At 35.1% G+C, this 20,853-nt stretch overlaps 1 protein-coding gene across 1 annotated transcript in view; it reads right to left on the reverse strand.

Annotated features, from left to right (window-relative positions):
• The window catches only part of inc (BTB/POZ domain-containing protein inc), a 31,763-nt gene that overhangs the window by 5,440 nt on the left and 5,470 nt on the right, over nt 1-20,853 (reverse strand). The window contains exons 2-4 of the mRNA XM_081731367.1: nt 13,884-13,992; nt 3,701-3,888; nt 531-662 (exon numbers count right to left, since the gene is read on the reverse strand). Of these exons, the coding sequence (XP_081587493.1) occupies nt 531-662; nt 3,701-3,888; nt 13,884-13,992 (429 nt within the window). The remainder of the gene's footprint in view (nt 1-530; nt 663-3,700; nt 3,889-13,883; nt 13,993-20,853) is intronic.

Genomic DNA, 20,853 nt, shown 5'->3' on the forward strand with positions numbered 1-20,853 from the left:
ATCCGTGAGGTTGTTGAAGGCGCTAACACAATGCATTGAATCAGTACACAATTCATGCTGCGCTTGTAGACAGATAACCAAAAGCAGAATGGAGATGAATCTATCAGAAACTGCTTGCAAGTGCGAATGAGGACGAAAACTTTCTCAAGAACATCGTAACAGAAGATGAAATGTGGATGTACGGACACGACGTGGAAACGAAGGGCAAACTATTTGGCAAAACATCGCACTTCTGTTGTTCCTTACGCATCCTATTCTCTGAACTTGGTGAGAGAAGACATTTTTCTAACCACTTCGAAAGGCAGGCTGCTGCGTGTACAGTTTGTAGAGGAAAATTAGAAAAAAGCGACAAGAGCACTGCACACTATCGAAATATAGTGATCTTCTAACACGAGCTTCAAAACTGGAGGAAACGATGACAACCGTATATTGACAACAGAAGAGAGTAATGTTTGAAAGTTTGTATAATGAACAATAAAACGAACAACAAAAGTTCAGTCTTTCTTCAATACATTTGTCGTTTGCCTTACCTTTGCACGGTCTGTAGGTTCTGCTTCCCTTTCCTTACTTTCCAACGACGCTCCATACTCTCTCGAAACTACACACAGGAATTCTGCCTGATCCTCATTGCCATAGTTATATTGGGAACCTATATTTATCAGCTGTAATTTAAGAGATTTTTTTTTATTTGTGCAGTTATATCAAAACATAAAATGAAACTTAAGATGAACTATTTTTAGAACTATTTTATTTTCTGAAGCACTATTTAAAACAAAATTAACACAAAGTAAATGTGGCCAAGCAACTTAACTTAGTGCATTAAGAAACAAAGCTATAGGTGCACTGTCACCACGCTGCCAAGTACCCACACGCATTTTTTAATAGATAATACAGAGTGTCTACAAAAATTCCAAATGAAATTTCGTGAACTTTCTTTACCAAACCATAAAATTTCGTTAACATTCAAAAACTAATAAAGTACCTATATTCTGTAGTACTTAGCTTTATCTTATCTCGATTTTCAAAGGTTGTTCCCTGGAGCAATAAAAACTTGATGTCTCCTCACATCACTTTCAGTATATTTACTGTATACTGTATGATCTGTTTTGTTCGGTAACTAACCAACAGCACTCACTCACATATCCACTTATATTAAAACTGCATATCTAAATACAAGTGATGTACATATATTGACAAATTCTTAGCAATCATTCGAAAATGTCACACTGATTGTAAACAGATGTACTGTTGGATCCTACCTCTCTTTTAAGTTGGCTAATATTGTTTTACCCTTTTTTGAGCTACAGTATTGCACTACTAATACAAATTCTCTCAAAGAACTATTTGTTATCACGGAGAACGGCACGATGCAATGGTGATTTCTGATTAACTAATGATGTACACAAGGAAACGAGAAAATTTCTGCTATCTTTTCTGGAAAGAATTGCAAGTTCTTGTATTCCTTTGCATCCTCCTGTGAACCAAACCCATTATCCACTGATCTACCATCCAGAAGATTCTCTGTCGCATCCACAGCTATTAGTTGTTTGGCTGTTTTAACAGAAGGCATTAATTAACTTTTTTTTTTTTTTTTTTTTTTTTTTTTTTTTTTTTTTTTTTTTTTTTTTTTGCAAGAAGCGATTACCAATACTGCAGGCCACAGAATCCAGTTCGTCAAACATGAATGGTAAAAGAGGCTTGTCCGATTTAAAATCTGTCAGATAGTGTACTAGTTCTAATGCTGCTGATTGCAGAAATGAAAGTTTCGCTTGTAGCAAGTTGTCCGCTAAAAACTTCTGAAGAACGTGAAAATTGTGTGTATCCAGAGGTTTTGGTGACACTTGATTAACGCACTTCTTCAAGAAAGGCAATATCTCGATCGCTCTTTTGAATCTGTGTGAATTAGGCCGAATTTTCATGCATGGGATACAAGCGTGCTTTGCTTGAGATTTGGTAGCGTCTACAGCCAACCACAGACATTTTTGGAGGTGAATTTTGACGTTTTATAGAACAAAATTCTTTCAGTCTTTACTTATATTTGTACAGACAAAAAAAACCGCAACCCCAAAGCTAAATATTGTGACTTTTCCTTGACTTTCATGACCGTTTCGTGATTTCATGACTTTTTCACGACTTTCGTGACCGACAGACACCCTGTAATGTTAACAATGTGAATAATACTGGCAGTATTACATGATGCAATTTTTTTACTTTTTGCAGATATCTAACACAGTGAAAATTCCATTAATGGATACCCCCATATTACAAACAAACCCGGTAATAACATATATTATTATGGGAGAGAACCTTCCCTTTTACGGGCACGAACAGTTTTCTTTACTCCCAACGTTTTTGTAACTTCTTCATAACAGACAGGCTGCAATTTGAAAATAAAACTTCAATTGCTCCCTTTAAGTGATTCAGTACTTACAATCAAATTTCGGTCAGTAACTAGTGCCTACAGAATTACATGGCTGACACCTTTTGCAGATTTTTTGTCACGAAATTCATACTTATAGCGTCCTGATCGGTTAGTGTCTACATTTTCAATATTTACTAATAATGTTGCATGTTGTTATTGGATTGCTTTCAATACAATCAGTAAGTGAATTAAGGAACTTTTATTGAGATACGTCTTGGACTTGAAAAGAAAATTATCACACTAGCATTATATTTACAGTACACACCCATATAAACACATCCTGTGGCATACGTTTCTTTACAGAAGAGATTTCCCCTCCTCATTCCCCTAGTAATTTGACCACTGACCGCAACATTTTGTTATTAGGCTATATTTACACTTATAGCAAATGTGTTTATTATATACTGCATACAACTATACAATGAGATGTAAGTAATGTAAATTTGTGTAATCTCTCTGTACATACATTTTCGAATATCTACTACTTTGTGTTGGGTTTTTATGTCATTTGGAGTAACAAACATATCCTAGGAGGAAAGGGGGAGGGGGAATTAAGTTAGTTATAATTTATGCAAAAACAGTATTTCACGAGCCCATCAAGTTACGAAGACGGAACTCTGTATATACTCTTCATTAAAAATGCATTGATCCGTGTCCCAAAATTCTCACTTTAAGGGAGACATTTTCTGTATTTCTTTTCTTTTTTATTTATTTATTTATTTATTAAAAGCGATGTTGACTTGTTTGTGACTGCATCACGGGATAAAGTTGAACAATTTAAATCATGTAACATACTTACTTGTACGTACCTCGCGCTGGGTTTTATTATGCTACTTTGATTACAGAGGATCCTAATAGGGGTAGAGAGGATTCAAGCTGACGCCAGAAATACAGTATCTTATTAGCCCATCAAGTTGGAAATATGAAACCCGGTATATAAACTCCAAATTAGTGCTTGAAAATGTATCAATATCTCTCTCTCCATAATAAGAAAGAACAGTCAACATATAGCCAATGCTTAGAATAAATCTGATTTTAGAGCTTTTGTTGGTCGGATACCTGGTAAAATATGTTCCATTTACAACAAATATTTAAATAACCACAACATAAAAATAACACTTTGCTCTGACTTTGTGAAAGAAGTACGTGGGAGAGGGGGAATGCATTATGAATGGCTCGAACTTGTGATTATCATAAAAATGAACATAGTACCAGGTAAGATTATGCGAGAATCAGCATTAAGACCTTTCCTACAATTGCTAAGCTAAGAATACAAACCTGCTCGAATTTCCATCCATCTGACATAGTGGAAACCATTTGTGTCAGTTCATCTTCATGGCACTGTATTACCCGATATACATGCTTTTTTGATTCTCTGTATGGTTGAGTATCACGTAAACAGATACGTTCTTTAACTAATCGGATTAGTTCAGTTATATTGTAAAACTCGGCTTCTTCCAACACTCCTATAACCAAAAAAGAAACAAATAAAAGCATGTCCCAAATAAGAATTAACAACAAAAATATTGTAAAATATAGGGTGGCCCAAAAGTAGGTTTACAGTCCTACAAAGTACGACATTTTTAGTTTATTAAGCTAATTAGTTTATTTGCTTCTGTCTGTTCCAAGCTTAAGGTATGATCAAAGAGATATTAAGAACAAATAATAAAGAAACTAATATTATATATATATATATATATATATATATATATATATATATGAAGGTAGTACACTTTCTTTTACACCAAAAGTAATACTCTTAAAGAAGAAAGTACCAAGATATGGAGCTATTTTACGCTCCTCAGAATCTCAAAAACAACTGGAAAATATGCATACTGAAAATCTCCGAGGCCTGACCACATGTAGAATTTCTGTTACAAACAATTTACAACCTACACAGCAGCAGCGCTAAGTATTACAACTGCATTCTTCAGAACCTAGGAAACATCCCCAGCTTTCTACTACGCGGAAGGACATTTCCTCAACTAAAAAGTAGACATACCCAGAACTCTGCTTACAATACCTGAATAATAATAATAATAGAAGAGCAAAACAGGATGCTACTGAACTAGCAAAAGATGCAAAGCCCAAATCGTAATAGATACAGTGCTTACTGTACAAACAAAATACCAGAAAATAGGTCTCAACGTAGTATTTATTAACTACTAACAAGGCTTGGATTCAATTCCGCATACCTAATAAAGTACTAAATGCATAAAACACCATACGATCATTGAATTCCTGAGAACAGCTAAGAAGCAATGGTCCACAAAGAAATATCTTTCCAATGATAAGAATAAAATAGTATCTCGAAAATTAGAACAAGCAGACGCATATTCCAAGGGATTTCTATCAGGGTTCTCTGTTCTACATAGCTCTTAATCCTCTCGAGTGATCTTCAGCAAACACTTCCTACTGTTTTAAAGTAAAAATACACAACCTTGTACAACCTACTATATACGAATGACTTAAAATTATAGGCCAACTCTTCAATGTAACTTGACAGATCACTCACTGTAAATAAGACAGATCACTGATAATGTATTTTCTTTTCTTAAAAAAAAAAAAAAAACACGATATTTTCAGCACATCTCACGGGTACTCTTCTCTGGGGCTATATATAGAAAGGAACGTATTTGAAGCCTATTATATTAGGTCTAAAAACCTTAGTTTCGAACACCGGAAAAGGAAATCTTAAAAGAGGACTGAGATACGATTATTACGAATTACATTAATAAAAACAAAAATTACACTTTACAATACAAATATTTTATTAATACTTTAAAAAAATAAAAACTCAGAGGAACAAAAATTCGAAGTTAAAACTTGTATATATTGGCAACAAAAAAATGGAATGAAATTTAAGTTTTACGTCCCACGGTTATGCCGGTTAGGTTAAAGGAGACTATGATGATGAGAAATGAATGAAATGGTGGAATGAAGAAAGTGGTAAGAAACGGGAGAACCCCGAGAAAACTCACAAGCATGGTGTTTGTCCACCACAAAGTCCAAACGGCGCGAGCTGGGATCGAATCAGGGACCCCAAGCACCGGAGATGAACGCTCTACCACTGAGCCACCGCGCCCCCCATATTGGCAACAATGTTAAATATGGCAACATTGCTCATATAGGATATAAACTTACGGAGGTTGGAAGACATACGGAAATCAGATCACAAGACTAGGTATTATTTAAAACAGGTGGCTTTTAGGGTTAGTGCACTAACCAATATAACATTAGTAGTTTGTATATACAATGAAACCTGTCTATGTTGGCCACCATCGGTTCCATTGAAAAGTGGCCAAGAGCTCATCCGTGGCTAAGCGGTTAGCGTACGCGCCTTTGGCGCGGGAGACCCGGGTTCGATTCCCGGCGGGAGCTCATGTGGTTCGGATTCCACGTTAATCAGTAGATCCACGTCTCATATAGCCTCGCTGCTGAACGGGACGTTAAACTCAAAATCAACTCAACTCAAAAGTGGCCAACTTAGACAGGTGGTCAACTTACAGAAAATAAGTGTGATTGGTGTATTTTTATAATAGGATTTCTAGTATTATTTGATTGTAAAATTTTTAATGAGCAATGGCACGACAGCTACTTTTAAATAATGTATATAGAGTAATCATAACAATATATAGTACTAGAAAAAATTACTACAGTATGTTTAATATATGTACCTTTACCCTCCTGAAAACTAGTCTGGTACACTTAGTTATTCGGATTAAAAACACAATAACACAAACAGCCATAAAATAGAAATGTATGTAGGCAATTTATTGAAATTGATATTATAGCACACTGAGTTATTCAGATTGAAAACAAGTAAAGCAAAATTATAAATTTAACAATTTATGTGCAGTTTATAGGCCTTTTTCCCGATAGTGACAAATATTTTCTGTAGATAACTTTCGAAAAATAGCAAATCAGTTATTATACAAATTTATTCATGGTGGTTCATTCTTGGCATATATGCACATTCTAATTTTGTAGTTAACTACCTCTTGTTAATGAGCTACAAATGTTTTGCTTGGAGCAAAATATGTTTTCAGACGATCTTAAGGGAATTCATATCTCAAAACCTCCGCTATCTTTCGACAAGCCGTCAGGTGCCAATAGTTAGCAATTGACATGGTTAGCTTTAACCTTGAGACTTTTCCGGAATTACTAAAGCTCCCCACTGATGAAAGGAGCTGATATGGCTAATGGTTTTACCAAAACAGACAGGGTTAACAAATACGTACAGCCATTTTCTGAATTCCTGTACGTGCATTTTCATATTCACATCTTCCTTCACCACCACTTTATGACGGTAGTATTCTGGCCATTGACCTCCAAGAACAAATCGTGCGAATCTATGCTTCTTTGTGTCCAGTCACAAATGCAGAACATCTGCCTCTCATATGGGAATACAAAAGAATTAAGAAAAATAATAAAGCGGTATTTTGCGTGGCCAAGATACGCAGGTAAATTTATCATTATCACCATAGGGTAAACATTGCTTCAATGTGGCTAACTTCCAAGATAGATAGGTGACCAACTTACAGAGTAATAAGTAACGAATGTCTTAAGGGAAATGCAGGTTCAAGACAAACCAGGCCAAGTTCACAGGTTTTACTGTATTTATTTACACCACTTTTTGTTAAAACATTAACCCTTAAGAGATCCGGGGTTTTTGGGCTATTTTTTAGACTTTCAGTCAAGCAGCTACTGCATCGTCACTATTTATCCTAGGATCATGGTTCATACCTCATTCTCTTCAGAATGGAGCTGGCTTTCAAATGATACCACTTGCATGCTCATACCATATACCAGGAGCGGGGAAAATTATGTCAAAGGGATTTTTTTTTCTCGCACTTTGGGCCCCCCTGGAGCGACCCTATGTGAACGTAGCCATCTAAAAACAATCTGATAAATAGTACTTGGTATACTGAATGTGTGTGCCAAATTTCAAGTTTCTATCTTGAATACCAAGGGCGGGAGAAATTTTATCAGGAATTCCCACCATGCCCCAAATTACCGTAAAACACCATGATCTCAGGTAAAAAATTTCTTGAGACATCCCTAATTACCCTAGGGTCACGTTTCGCCCATCATTCTCTTCAGAATAGAACTGCCTTTCAGGCGGTATGACTCACGTGTCTCCATCATGTACCTAAGGCGGGAAAATGAGGAAAAACGGGATTTTTTTTTGTCTAAATATCCTTTTTTCAACTTTTAGCCCCCCTGGACCCCCCCTGTTTTAACGCAGAGATTTGAAAAAAATCTGGTAAATACTACTCGGTGAGCTGAATGTTTATGCACAATTCCAATTTTCCAGGTGCAAAAGTAAGCCCGCCAAAAAAAATATACCGACAATGTCCCATATTCCCGTATACAGAGGCAAATTTTTAAACATCCCTAATTACCCTAGGGTCATGGTTCGCCCATCATTCTCTTCAGAATAGAACTGCCTTTCAGGCGGTACCATTCACTTGTCTCAATCATGTATCTAAGGCGGGAAAATGAGGAAAAACGGGATTTTTGGGTAAAAATATCCCTTTTTTCAACTTTTTGACCCTCTGGATCTCCCCCTGTTTTAACGCAGAAATCTGAAGAAAATACCTGGTAAATATTACTCGGTGAACTGCATGTTTGTGCAAAATTTCAATCTTCTACGTGCAAAAATAAGCCCGCCAAAAATACTTTACATAAACCCGCCCAAAAAGTATTACACGAAAATATGTTTTAGACTTATGACGTCATCACCTCCTATGTCTCGACATAGGAAGGTGTGAAACCATCCGTAGTGTCTTCTACAATGTCTCTGGACTTGAAAAACAAAAAACAAAAAACAAAAAACAAAACAAACAAAAAACAAAACAAAAAAAAAAAAAAAAAAAAAAACAGACGAAAAAGCTCAAATAGGAGAGTTATAACGCAATGTACCATGAAACACCCCGTATGGTACAAATTGTACCATAAGATCCCCAAAGGGTTAACATATAAATAGCAGCACCACAGGGTTATTGTAAAGTTACCTTGATACGGTAGTAGGAAGAGCAATATAGCACATGGAATTCTGTTTTCTCCCACAATCTTTTATCAAATTCCTGTTATATACAATATAACACGAAATTACTGTAAGCATGTCTTAAGACCAATACAAAGTTCTCTATGTAGTTTGGGTAAAAAGGTGACCATAGGCCCAAGCAGTCAAGGGAAGGGTTCCCACAAAGCTCCATGAGAGCTAACTGGCAATGGTTTAAGGATTAGCAGTGCTCTAGGTAACCAAACGAGGTAGGTGTCCCGCAAAGCTCCAGGAGAGCAGGAGACCACAAAACTCCAAGCAAGCTACGTAGTTACGATTAGGGTCTCAGAGCTCCAGGCAAGCTAGGTGAGCAGATCTCAGAACTTCACACAAGTTAAGAGAGGGGATTTAACAAGCTGAAACTGACGTCGATTGAGATTTTACATGGTGTTTTATACCCTCTTCTAGACAGCGGTCGCGCTGATGATGATTCCTGTGGTCTGCTTCTTGTAGTAGTTATAGTAACGAGGACACGTGGTTTTGTTTATAAATAAGAAGCATGTGTTTATGTTTACAAATATAGACCACGTATATCATATTACAATATTCTTAGCTTTAAACCCGAAGAAAGGGTACCCGTGGGACATATTAGAAATATAGGTAAATATTCTTTTAAAAAGGTACATTATCCAAGTTAGTTTTCTATATATATTGTAATGTGTTCTAAACGTTCAATTACTAAGTACTGTAAATAGTAGGAACTTCCACGACACCTGTATGGTATTAGGAAGAGCAAACTTAAGTCAGTATGTCTGCAAAGAGGAAAATAATAAACATAAAATTGCCAATTAATGCACACCCTAAAGTAGATAATTTTAAAAAAAGGGGAACACTACAAATAACCCAGAATAATGCAACTTCGTGGCATTTAACAGAATACACTGAAACGCATGGATTTCCAGCCAGGAATTAAAGCGATACTCAGAACTTAGCTCATACTATTACTAACGATGTAATAAGGGACATCCATATCATTTATTTACAAAATCCCTTATTAAATATTCATTAGACTTTATAAAATAAACAGATTAATTTTAAAATGTTAACACGAATGATCTGGATTTTAATGTCAGAATTAGAATAAGGTATCCGAAAGCTGCAATAGAGCGAATGACACTACAGAAGACAGAGATATCGCACATGTACTTAAACTTCATTAAAAGCACAATGAAGCACTCTGTCAGTATTTCACACCTGGACAGAAGGTCACTAACCCACTATGTTATTTAATTCGCAAATGCAGTGTCGAAAGCAAGCCACTCTATCTAGCTAAAAAAATCACAAACTATAAATTCGATTAACAAAAACATATAAATGAAGAGCAAAGTAACTTCACGAAAGACTCAACTAGAAAAGAGCACTTATAGATAAACAATAAAATCCTTGGCTCGAAAAAACTGGAATATTTCCTAAAACAGAAGAATTTACGATGGTCGTCCAGGATAGAGGATACAAACCCGAAACTGCTGTAAATACATATTAAAGCACGAAATATCCGATGAAAAATACAGAAAATGTGGAGACATATCAGAAACAATTGAACAAATCATACGCTTATGTGCAGTATAATTACTTCCTCGGAGTATCTTAACGTTCCAAGATTATGCACTGAGGCTAAGGAAAAATATGATTGGAATGGTTGTGGAATGAAGGAAATGGGAGAAAACTGGTACATCCCGAGAAAACCTACACACACAGTATTTGTCCACCATAAAGCCCATTCGGCGTGAACTAGGATCGAACCAGGAATCCCATACCAGAGGGAGCGCTCTACGAATGCTTGACCCTATCTGAAAATAATATATATATAAAACTCCCGTTACATCACATAGAATGGCACTAATTACTGATACTAGATCATATTGCAAATACTAACTAAATCCAGTACTTGAAAACAAATATCAATTATATGGGACTGAGAACTAATGTAACACCACTAACAAACAGACCAAAAATTGCTATCATTAGTAAAATGGGCCGTTAACAGTCATACATTTAGCAAGGTTATTTACAACATATACACAATATTTAGTACAAATATTAACTAGTAGAAAGGGCTGGCAGACGAAATCAAGAAATATCGAAATGTCCGAAAGTTCACAACACCAATCATTACCTCAGCTACAGCTTGGTTCTAAAAGTACTGTTGCACAACTGAAACAGATAAAATACAAAACATCTGACAACCACAAAAACTCAGTAATTCAGGACACCTGTAGGTCAGACCGTTCTCTAGAGAAGATCGAAATCTTCCATTAATCTTCACTTCTTCGAGATATTATAACTTGACAGAGATTAAGTTTAAACCGGTTTGAAACGATATATAATGGCAATAATAATCTTCTTTAAAAGTTTTTATCGATTAATTATTAGACTTTCAAACTATGCCATGCATAAGTAACAGTAAAAACGGTCAAGTATATCGAGAAGTTCTTTTTTTTTCTTTTTTATTATTTATTTATTATCAGTTTAGCGTTCCAGAAATAGGTTTCATCTCCGTTAACCCTCTACTGGAACCGGAAGTAATTGAAATTAACCATTTCTGGTTTCAACATTTACCGCCATAGAACAAAACCATAATAGATAGAAACAAGCTATATTTTCAAACCGATTCAGTGTCAAATAGGTTCAATCTCCTTCATTAATCCTCTATTCAAATCGGACATGGTAGAAATCAACTTGAAACCGAATGTGGTTGATTTCTACAGTTTCTGGTCTTAATGTTGATCACCACAGAATAAGAACGGACAAGGAGTTTTTAACAATCAATTCAGTGTCTCTAGAAAATCTACCATCACCACCCGCAACACACAGCCAAAACCGGAAGTGGTTACAATTTACTAGTACTTCTGGTTTCAATCCTTGTTCTCATTAAGCAAGGAAGATAAGAGAAAGCGAGCAGGGTGGAAAAAAATCATGATTTTTTTTAAAAAAATCATTTTTGTTGATTTTTTTGATTTAAATCGATTTTTTTGATTTAAATCAAATCTTTCTCCTCGTAAATTACAAGTCGCGAACTGAAGAAAAAGCATTAGGAATTAGTATTAAATGCTAATTATGCTATTTAAGTGAAAGTATTATTGTTGAATTTTGAATTATTCCCCAATTGTTAACCTCTGTTAATCCCAAACAATGTTTCTTAACCCTTTTAAATTATGGCTTTTTAAAAAAGGAAAATTATGTACTTCCAGTCAAGCAGCTATATCATCATCCCTATTTATCCTAGGATCACGGTTCACACCTCATTCTCTTCAGAATAGAACAGCCTTTGAAACGGTAACATTTACATTTCCCTATCATGTCCCTGAAGCGGGAAATTTTGAGAGAAAATGGAATTTTTCTGATTTTTTTTTTCAAATTTTGATCCCCTCTGGACTCCCTTGTGTTAACGCACATATCTCAAAATCCACTGAGAAATACTAAGGGGTGTACTAAATGTGTGTATAAAATTTCAAGCTATCTTGAATAGTAAGGACGGGGAAATATTTAACAATGAGCTAAGAACATCCCCACAATGCCCCAGATAACCCGCATGTAATATAAAAATTTCATCAGATATCTCTATATATCCTAGAGTCGTCATTTGTATATTATTCTCTTCAGAATAAAAAAAGATTTTCAAATCGTATCATTCAAATGTCTCCATCGTGTATCTGGGGCGGAAAAATCACGAAAAAAGGGATTTTCTGTTAAAAATACCCATTTTTACTTTCTACCCCTCTGGACCAACCCCGTGTTTTAAGGTAGAGATCTGGAACACTGAAAAATACTAAGGGGTACATTAAATAAATCTGCAAACTTTCAGTCTTCTAGGTGCAAAAGTAAGCCCGCGAAAAATGATATCCCCCAAACACCCCAGATTCCCTTATAAAACAGTATCTCAGGTAACAGTTTCCTGAAACATCCCTATTTATCCTAGGATCATGGTTCGTACGTCATTCTCTTCAGAATAGAACAGCCTTTCAAACGGTACCATTCATATGTCTCCATCTGAATCGTGGAAAAAGCTATTTTGTTAAAAATATCTTTTTTTACATTTTCCCTTCTGGACCCCCGTTTTCACGCAGAGATCTGAAAACATCTTTAAAAAATACTAAGGGATGCACTGAACGAGTGTGCAAAATTTCAGTCTTTTGAATGCAAAATGTAAACCTGCCAAAATAATAATAATAATAGGCATAACAAAAAATATCTTTTTAAATTTATGATGTCATCCACACTATGTCTCGACGCAGAAAGACGTGAAATCATATGTAACATGTTCTACAATGCCTTCAGTCTTGAAAAAAAAAAAAAAAAAAAAAAAAAAACGAAGTAAAGAGGTTTATTGGTACTTTTTTAATCGAATAATGAAGATTCGATTTTTAATAGAATAAAAACAGGTAATATAATTTAAAAGGTTAAGCATTAAGGAAAAAGTATAGCAACGTTTATCAAAATGTCACTTTTTTCACAAAAGTTACTGATATTTGGTAGGGGCATATTTAAAAAAAAATTGGAACTAGCTTGAGGCAGGAAATACATAAATTTCGCCTAGAGTTATAAATCTTAAAAAAAAATCTGAGAGGGGATAGGACCCCTCTATATATGCCCTATTATCCGGGAACAAACAAGCAGACGCGCACGCGAAAGAATTTTCCTCTTAAATGTCGATGGTGATTTCTCCGCTGGAATAGTTAACGATTTGAAAACCCAAACCCATTGTTACGAAAAGAAGAAAGCAGCATTGCTTCGTTACCCGTTCAAAACGGGATTTTCCCTAATCATCCAGTGCATGACACTTGTTTTCATACTATGCTGTACATACTGTACATTTGAGTCTCATTGTATTATGATTATTAACTTCCGTAACCGAAATAACAGAACAGAAACGGGATTTTACTTATTTTTACTTTCAATTATTTTATTTCGGAATTTTGATTTAAATCAGCGATTTTTATTAAAAAAATCAAGTGATTTAAATCTTGATTTAAATCGTGATTTAAATCAGACTGATTTAAATCAATCCACCCTGAAAGCGAGTAATGGCTTTTTGGTATGGATTAAGGGTCCGAGGAACAAGTTCAATCTTTGATCTTATTTCTCCACTGCAACCTAGAGTAGTTACAGATGTACTACTTCCGGTGTGAGTATTGAATTCGCATAGTTTGGAAGCTTATCGTAGTTTTACACTGTAAAACGAGACTCACTTGTTTTGAATAGTGGAAGCATTGGTACGTAACTCATACTAAAACTGCATCATCTTAACAAAGATATGAAAAGTAAAATGGACGGAAATATTACAAGAAAAGCTCAACCACAGATATCATGCGAATCCTCTTGATTATATATATATATATATATACAGAGAGAGAGAGAGAGAGACTGAGACTTATTTAAGGTTTACATGCTTACCTTCTTCTGCCAGATCTTTGTTAATGACTAGTTTTCCGTGCCTCAAATAATTAAGAACAGGACTAAAGTACGTAGGATCTCTATCGATTAAATATGCACCAGTATCATCCTGAAAAACAATACAATTATTTCAACAGCGAAAATTATATATATCAAAATTTTTGTCTTCCAATACATTCAAGATCAGGCATGCTAAACTCAATAATTCAAGTGGGCCATTATCAGTGTACAAAAATGCTGGCTGCAAGAAAACAAAAAGCATTTTTTATACTTAATGGCGTATTTAAAAAGTGAGTAAATGTATACACTCTTACCTAACATTGTAGTTCTTTAAACAAATGGAAGCAACGTAAGGTAATCCAAGTTTCCCGGCATCTAGCGTTTTTTGCAGGCAACCAGCTTTTAGGTGTCTGGAGACATGCCGGTAGCACTGGCATTTTTAGAACAAAAATCAGATAAATGACAGCCTGGATCTCGCCGCTGTAGATTTGTTTCTAATCACAAGTGAGGAAAGTTGTTCATGCTGATATGTACTACCTACCGAACATGGAATTCACGTACGAAACAAATAAGCGGGCTTTTTGGAACTGTGCACGGGGACAAAAATCACGTAATATCCTTAGGATTTTGTAAATAAGTAAACTATACACTTTTTGTTACTTTCTGAAATAAAACGAGGCCAGCAGAAAAATTAGTCAAGGGTTGCATATCGCCCGCGAGTTTGACATGCCTTTTGAAGACTGTAATTAGCTAGGTTTTGTAGGAAGAACAGCTCACAAATAACTAAGATAAAATTTCGAAATAACGTCATTGATTGAGAAGCTTGGTTTCATTCAAATTGTTCAAGATTGTGTTTCAAAGTAACTTAAGACCGAAAAATGCAAACAACTCATAACTGAACGTTTTATCATTGCGATTAATATTAAAGAGTTAATAAGATATGAAATTTTATAAAAATACAATTTTTCCCATTTCACTGTAAGAGTACGAAAATTTTCGAAATTAAAATTTTGAGAAATAATATTACGTATATTTAAAAAGAGGCTAAAACAAGTGAATGAAAATCCATAACGCAGCCGTCATCAACAAATATCTGGTGGATAATTAAACAGAAAAACTTACGATGGATGGGGCTCACATTGGATATACGGACATGTCACGTAAGGATGGGAAGCTCCTTTGGGGAAAAAAGGCCAAGAAGTTAGAACTTTAATGTAAAGTTAGTCTTAGGGAAGTGCACAATAAACTTTATTTCATTGAACTGGAGGGACTTTTGCGATAGTGAACCTCTAAGTTTCTTAAGGCATGCTATTTAGATCTGCTTTCCTCTGAAACTCCTACAATTCTAGGCATGATATTTATAAACAATATGATATTCTAAACAGTTAAAGTTTTCGTTAATTGATAACTATATTAGTTTACAATTCATCTAATATTAATGGACACAGTAATAATTTTACTCAAATTGCAACTGCACTACATGATACTATTCGACTTTATTAGGTTTAGCTGATTCTTTACCTTTCTGATCACGGTCGTCTTACAGCTGTTGTGGCCGAGAATAAAATACCAAAATAGAGTAAAGTATGATCTCAAACATAGATGTCCCGTGCCAAGAAATGAAGCAGTCCACCAAGCTGGTACTATATTCCAATACGCAAGACATAGATATCAACGGAAGTGGGTTCCATCTATAAGCAAAGTCACCCGGTCATCCACCAGTAAGTGTTGAAACAATTGAGCATTACTACTATCACACGAAGTTTACACCAGAATCCGCGAAAAATTAGACTTCTCATAGTCCAGTGCGTGAAAGATTCTGCGTAAACGTTTGTTAGTTTGTCCCTGCCGATTGCAGCCCCTGAAACCGGTCGACAAAGTGCTATCTTTCGAGAAGTCAATTAACATAATATTAGAATTTTGAAACAGAAAGCCCACGTATGTATGAGTAGGACATGGAGAATCACCCAAAGTAAATGTGTTTTGTGCTGTAAACAGGGTTAGCAGGTTTAAACCAACTGTTAAAAAAACTGGTTTAAAGAAAAAAAGAACGAAAAATGCTTTAAATCTGTGTGAACTTCATCGATTGACGTTTGCACATATCAAACCATCTGCATTAGTTTTATCTCCTTTTCATCTTTTAATCAAGGTGTCCCACGTTCAATTCTCGATCGAACTACAGCGTTTTTTCAGGTGTAAACGAAGTAGTGGTTTAGATGTCACTTTAAGCTAAAGTCTTCTCCTGATAACCTCGGTATTACATAAGAATGTGAAGCCTTAAACATACGAAACGAAACCAAATTTTTATTTCTGCTTGCCTGAATGCCTGTTGTTTTATAAAGAAGCCAAGGCTGCTTAAATATATTGATAGAAATTGGCAAAATTTATCGACTGCCCACGTAGCTTCCAATATTAACTTGGATTGGGCTTTCAGTTCTAATTTTATTGGATGATATCTACAGTACATATTACATTTGTAATTTAACACCTGTTTTAGTGTACTAATTATGAACATTGCCCTTAAAATTTTTCATGCACAGCAATAATGGGATTTTCCCGTTATTGCTTTGCATTTAAAGTAATGAGAAGATTTTTCTGATAGTTAACGCGGGAGTTTCCCGATTTATACATAATTCTGTATAATGGTTTCACTTGTGCGACTGTTTGTTTTAGTTCTTCTGAAATGACTCTTGACAATTATATTAACAAGTATATAAAGATTAATACAACTTATTTTTTTCAGAAGTTATTCGTGAGCGAGTCGGCAAACTCATCGCATTTGTGGCCAATTAGTCCCGGTTTCAAGTCCAAATGGAGGACAATTTCTCTCGAATGTAAGCGGTTCGGATTCCGCCTTAAGCTTATGTGGCCCCTTCCAGCGTGACCCCGTTGCTGCATAATAACACCCAAGGCGAAACGAACTTCTTTCTGTCCATATGTAATATAAATACATAGAGCACATTATCTAAACAAGCAAGCAAACAAACAAACAAACAAAAACTGGTTTAACTCAAAAGAACCGGGTTTTTTTCCTTTCTTCCTTCATGGTTTTTGCCAATCCTTGCTGTGAACATACAATTCATTCTTTATCAAAGAGGAAACTATCACATGGATACAACGGTGTATTCTGAAAATCTAAATGTGTTTACCGCAGCTTATATAGCATAAAATGTTTACAATGCAACAGCATTTCTCTATAGCCTGCTTTTTTTTTTTTTTTTTTTTTTTTTTTTTTTTTTTTTTTTTTTTTTTTTTTTAAAGATTTCATAATGCATTCATAATATCTTCGTAGTAATCAAATGTTCTGTCTACTATAAGTTGTAAATTAAACATCTTACCTGAAACTATCAAGGCCGAACTCAAAAAATTGATTCCGAAGAAATGTATCCATTATTATTAATATTATTTATTTAATACACACTGTAAAAAAATAATAGCATCACTTCATATTTCTGAGAATTCTCAAGGGTTTTGGTTTCAAAACTACATAATATAAAATAATATTTGGTTTAATTTCAGTTCTTAGTATTTCACGGATGTTTTGTCTATGTAATGGTATTTTTTACACAATTACAAGGTAATTACAATGTTATACACAGTTTACATGTGATACCTCTGATATAACTACATTTATTATATATGTACACATAGGATTAACAGTAATGTAATGAATCCGAAATTTACATAACTGTAGAAAAAACGACTCTTATAAGAAAGAATGAAGAATGTGAAAATTAACACTTGTCATTAAGCAGTGTGGCCACCTCTAGCTTTCAACAGTGCTTTCAACCTTCAAGGCATACTGTCAATGAGAGTTTCACAATATATAACATCAATTTCACGAAAGCAAACACGAACAATTGGTGCCATAAGTTCATCTTTTGATCTGAATCTTTGATTATCAAGTCTTCTGTATATACTGGGTGTCTACCAAGCAAGCATAATCAAATTCCCTGACTATGTCATTCTTTTTTCTTTGTATAACTCACGAGAAAATAACTTATATTTAAAGTGAACTGTAAGTTTTCATCATTGTTTATATGCTTATACAATATTCTACAAACGTACAAACGAACCAATTCATTTACCTGTAATTTATGACTATTTTAGTGGCATTCCTTCACCCCTTACAGCCTGGGAAAGTTTTTTCCCTGACACACAATGAAATTCCCTGACTGGTAGACACCCTGATATAAGACCCCATAGGTTTTCACTGGGATTCTGGTCGGGAGAGTTGGGAGGCCAACTCAGTCTCTGTATGTTCATGTCGCGAAACCATTTGTCCACGATCTGTGCAAAGTAACGGGTTGCATTATAGTCTTGTAAGACAAATCAATCAAGATTACTTCCTGAAAAGTGATCCTGTGGAGTCAGTACCAATTCACGATTTAAGATTTGCAGATATTCTTAAGCATTAACACTGTCGATGAAATTTTAATCCTGCCAAAATCCTTCGCAGGAAAGTACACCCATATCATAACTTGCCACAAAACTTTCGTGTTACAGAAATGCTGGAATTTTCAAGTTCTTCACCTTTCCGCATCTACAATTTCATTCTTCATCAGCTTAAACTACTTTTCATCTGAAAAGATCACGTGTTTCTAGTCTTCACTCGTCCACGAACCATAACACATGCAAAATTCATCCCAGCTCGCTTGCGATTTTCGGTTAGGTTTTTAACGTATGATCTTCTTTTTATCACCTTATTCCTTTAATCGGGACACTATAGTACAATGGCTAATGGTGACACCTTCCTCCTGATGGAGCCCAGCTGCAATTTGGCGCGAACTCATTCCTCTGTTCCTCAGTACAATGTCCTTTATCTGACGACCCATTCAAGGAGACGTCTTTTTCTTTCGGCCACATTTACTTCTGAGGGTGATGTTCCATGTTCTTTTTGCTTTCTGAGGCATCAACTAACTGTAGATGATTTACATGAACTTTTCGCGCAATTTCTCTCTGAGATAAACCATTACTGTGAAAAGCAAGGATCAGTTCTTGCTTACGTGGTGAAATGTCACACTTTTTGCCAATTTTCGTTAAAGAACAATAGTAAATACGGTAAATACACTGAAACCTAAGTAACTATACTGAACAAGTACATTGAAATCTACAATTCACGACACACAGCTCCAGCAATAATCAAGAGAGTTGTAACGTACAACACATACTGAGTCATACTAACCCGCCAACACGATCGTGCCGACTGATTACAAAGTCATCTGACGGAAACAAAAGAAAACAACAAACAACAAAAGAACACTACCAGGTAATACTCTGATAAGTGGAAGACACTTCAATCGATTGATTTCCGTTGTGTGGTAAAGATAAGTAAAATTTAGGGTCCCAAACCCTTGAGCTTTCGTAAAAATGTGAAGTGATGCGCTTTTCATTTTTTTATTTTTCAGAGTGTAACTTGAAACATACTTAGAATACAGTTTTTTACAGTGTAAATTTAAGATTATTTATGATGGGTTCCTCTCATAACATTTTCCCTAGATAAGCCTTTTCTTTCCCATTTTCTGAATAACAAATCAGAATTAACGTTACAGTTTGAAGAGGTATGCTAACGCAGAAACGCGTGAATTCGACATTGTAACCTGAACATACTAATAAAAAGGAGCTCTACCACAATACTGCATAATCAATACAAGCTTACAGTCACAAATTATACTCTTTCCACTCCTCTTAGTCTAGTGGCCAGTGTGTGTAGTTAGTTCAACAGGCCAGGAATCGAACCCACTACAGCTCTTTACTCTAGATTTTTTTAACACTAGATTTTGAACTTTATTAAGCGAATTAGATGTGTCATATATTGTTAAGACAAACAGAACTACGTATATAACTTAATGAATACTAGGAGCATTCTAAGATCATCGTGATATTCGGAATATAGTGAATGAATTTCCTATCTCACCTCCCTATGAGAAAATTCAGAATGTATTATGTTTACATTTGAAATGACACACACAATCTTGCATAAAAAAAGAAAGAAAAAAAAAACTGAAAAGCAAAAGGTAGTAATGAAATTTCAACAACGTAGTTCTCTAGGATATATGAATTATCGATTTGGACCACAAGACTGCACCTCGGAATGTTTTAATTTTAGTGCGTTAATTTCGGCTGAGAAGGCTTACAAGTGAAATTCAACATTATTATTACTATTATTATTATTAGAATGGCATTGGAATTGTCTTGGATAAGAATAGGAATGGCCAATTTCGGAATTTTTACTTTTCGGAAATCGGAAAGTAAAATCAGAAAAAAATCCGGAAAATCTAAAATCCAGATTTTTCCGAAATTCGGAAAGTGAAGTTTCCGATTCCAGAAATTTAGGCCATCCCTAGATAAGAATATGAAGGAGAAATTGGTAGACGTGAAGAGAGTACGCGACAAAATTATTATAGTCAAGCTCGAGCTAGGGGAAGGAAAAACCTTGAATATAATCAGCGCCTATGTCCCGCAACTTGGATGTGATGAAGAGACAAAGCAAGAATTTTGGATGGAACTAGACAGCACTCTACAGAACGGTTTATTACAGGAGAAACTTATCCTAACAGGAGATCTAAATGAGGATGTAAGATGATCAAGATCAGGATATGAAAGAATACATGGAGAATATGGGTTGGAAAACACAAATAATAAAGGCGAGAACATACAAGTGGCACAAGCATACGATCTGGCTATCCTGAATACCTTCTACAAGAAAGAAAAACACTGTATTACATATAAAAGTGGCACCACAAGGTCTAAGATCGACTTCATCTTATGGAGACAAAACTTCCATGATGCAAAATAAAATCAGGTGAAAGTCTAACGGGGCAACACCACTTCGTAGTAACAGATATCTTCATCAAAGAAAAAGTAGGAAGACTACGAAATGTTTCTGTTCGAACGAAGTGGTGGAAACTAGATGGGACAAGTGCTGAAAAGACTCGAAAGGAAATTATTACATTCTAAGTACTCCAAA

This window comes from Thermobia domestica, chromosome 11 (assembly GCF_964235325.1).
Source record: "Thermobia domestica chromosome 11, izTheDome1.hap1.1, whole genome shotgun sequence".
Lineage (NCBI taxonomy): Eukaryota > Metazoa > Arthropoda > Insecta > Zygentoma > Lepismatidae > Thermobia > Thermobia domestica.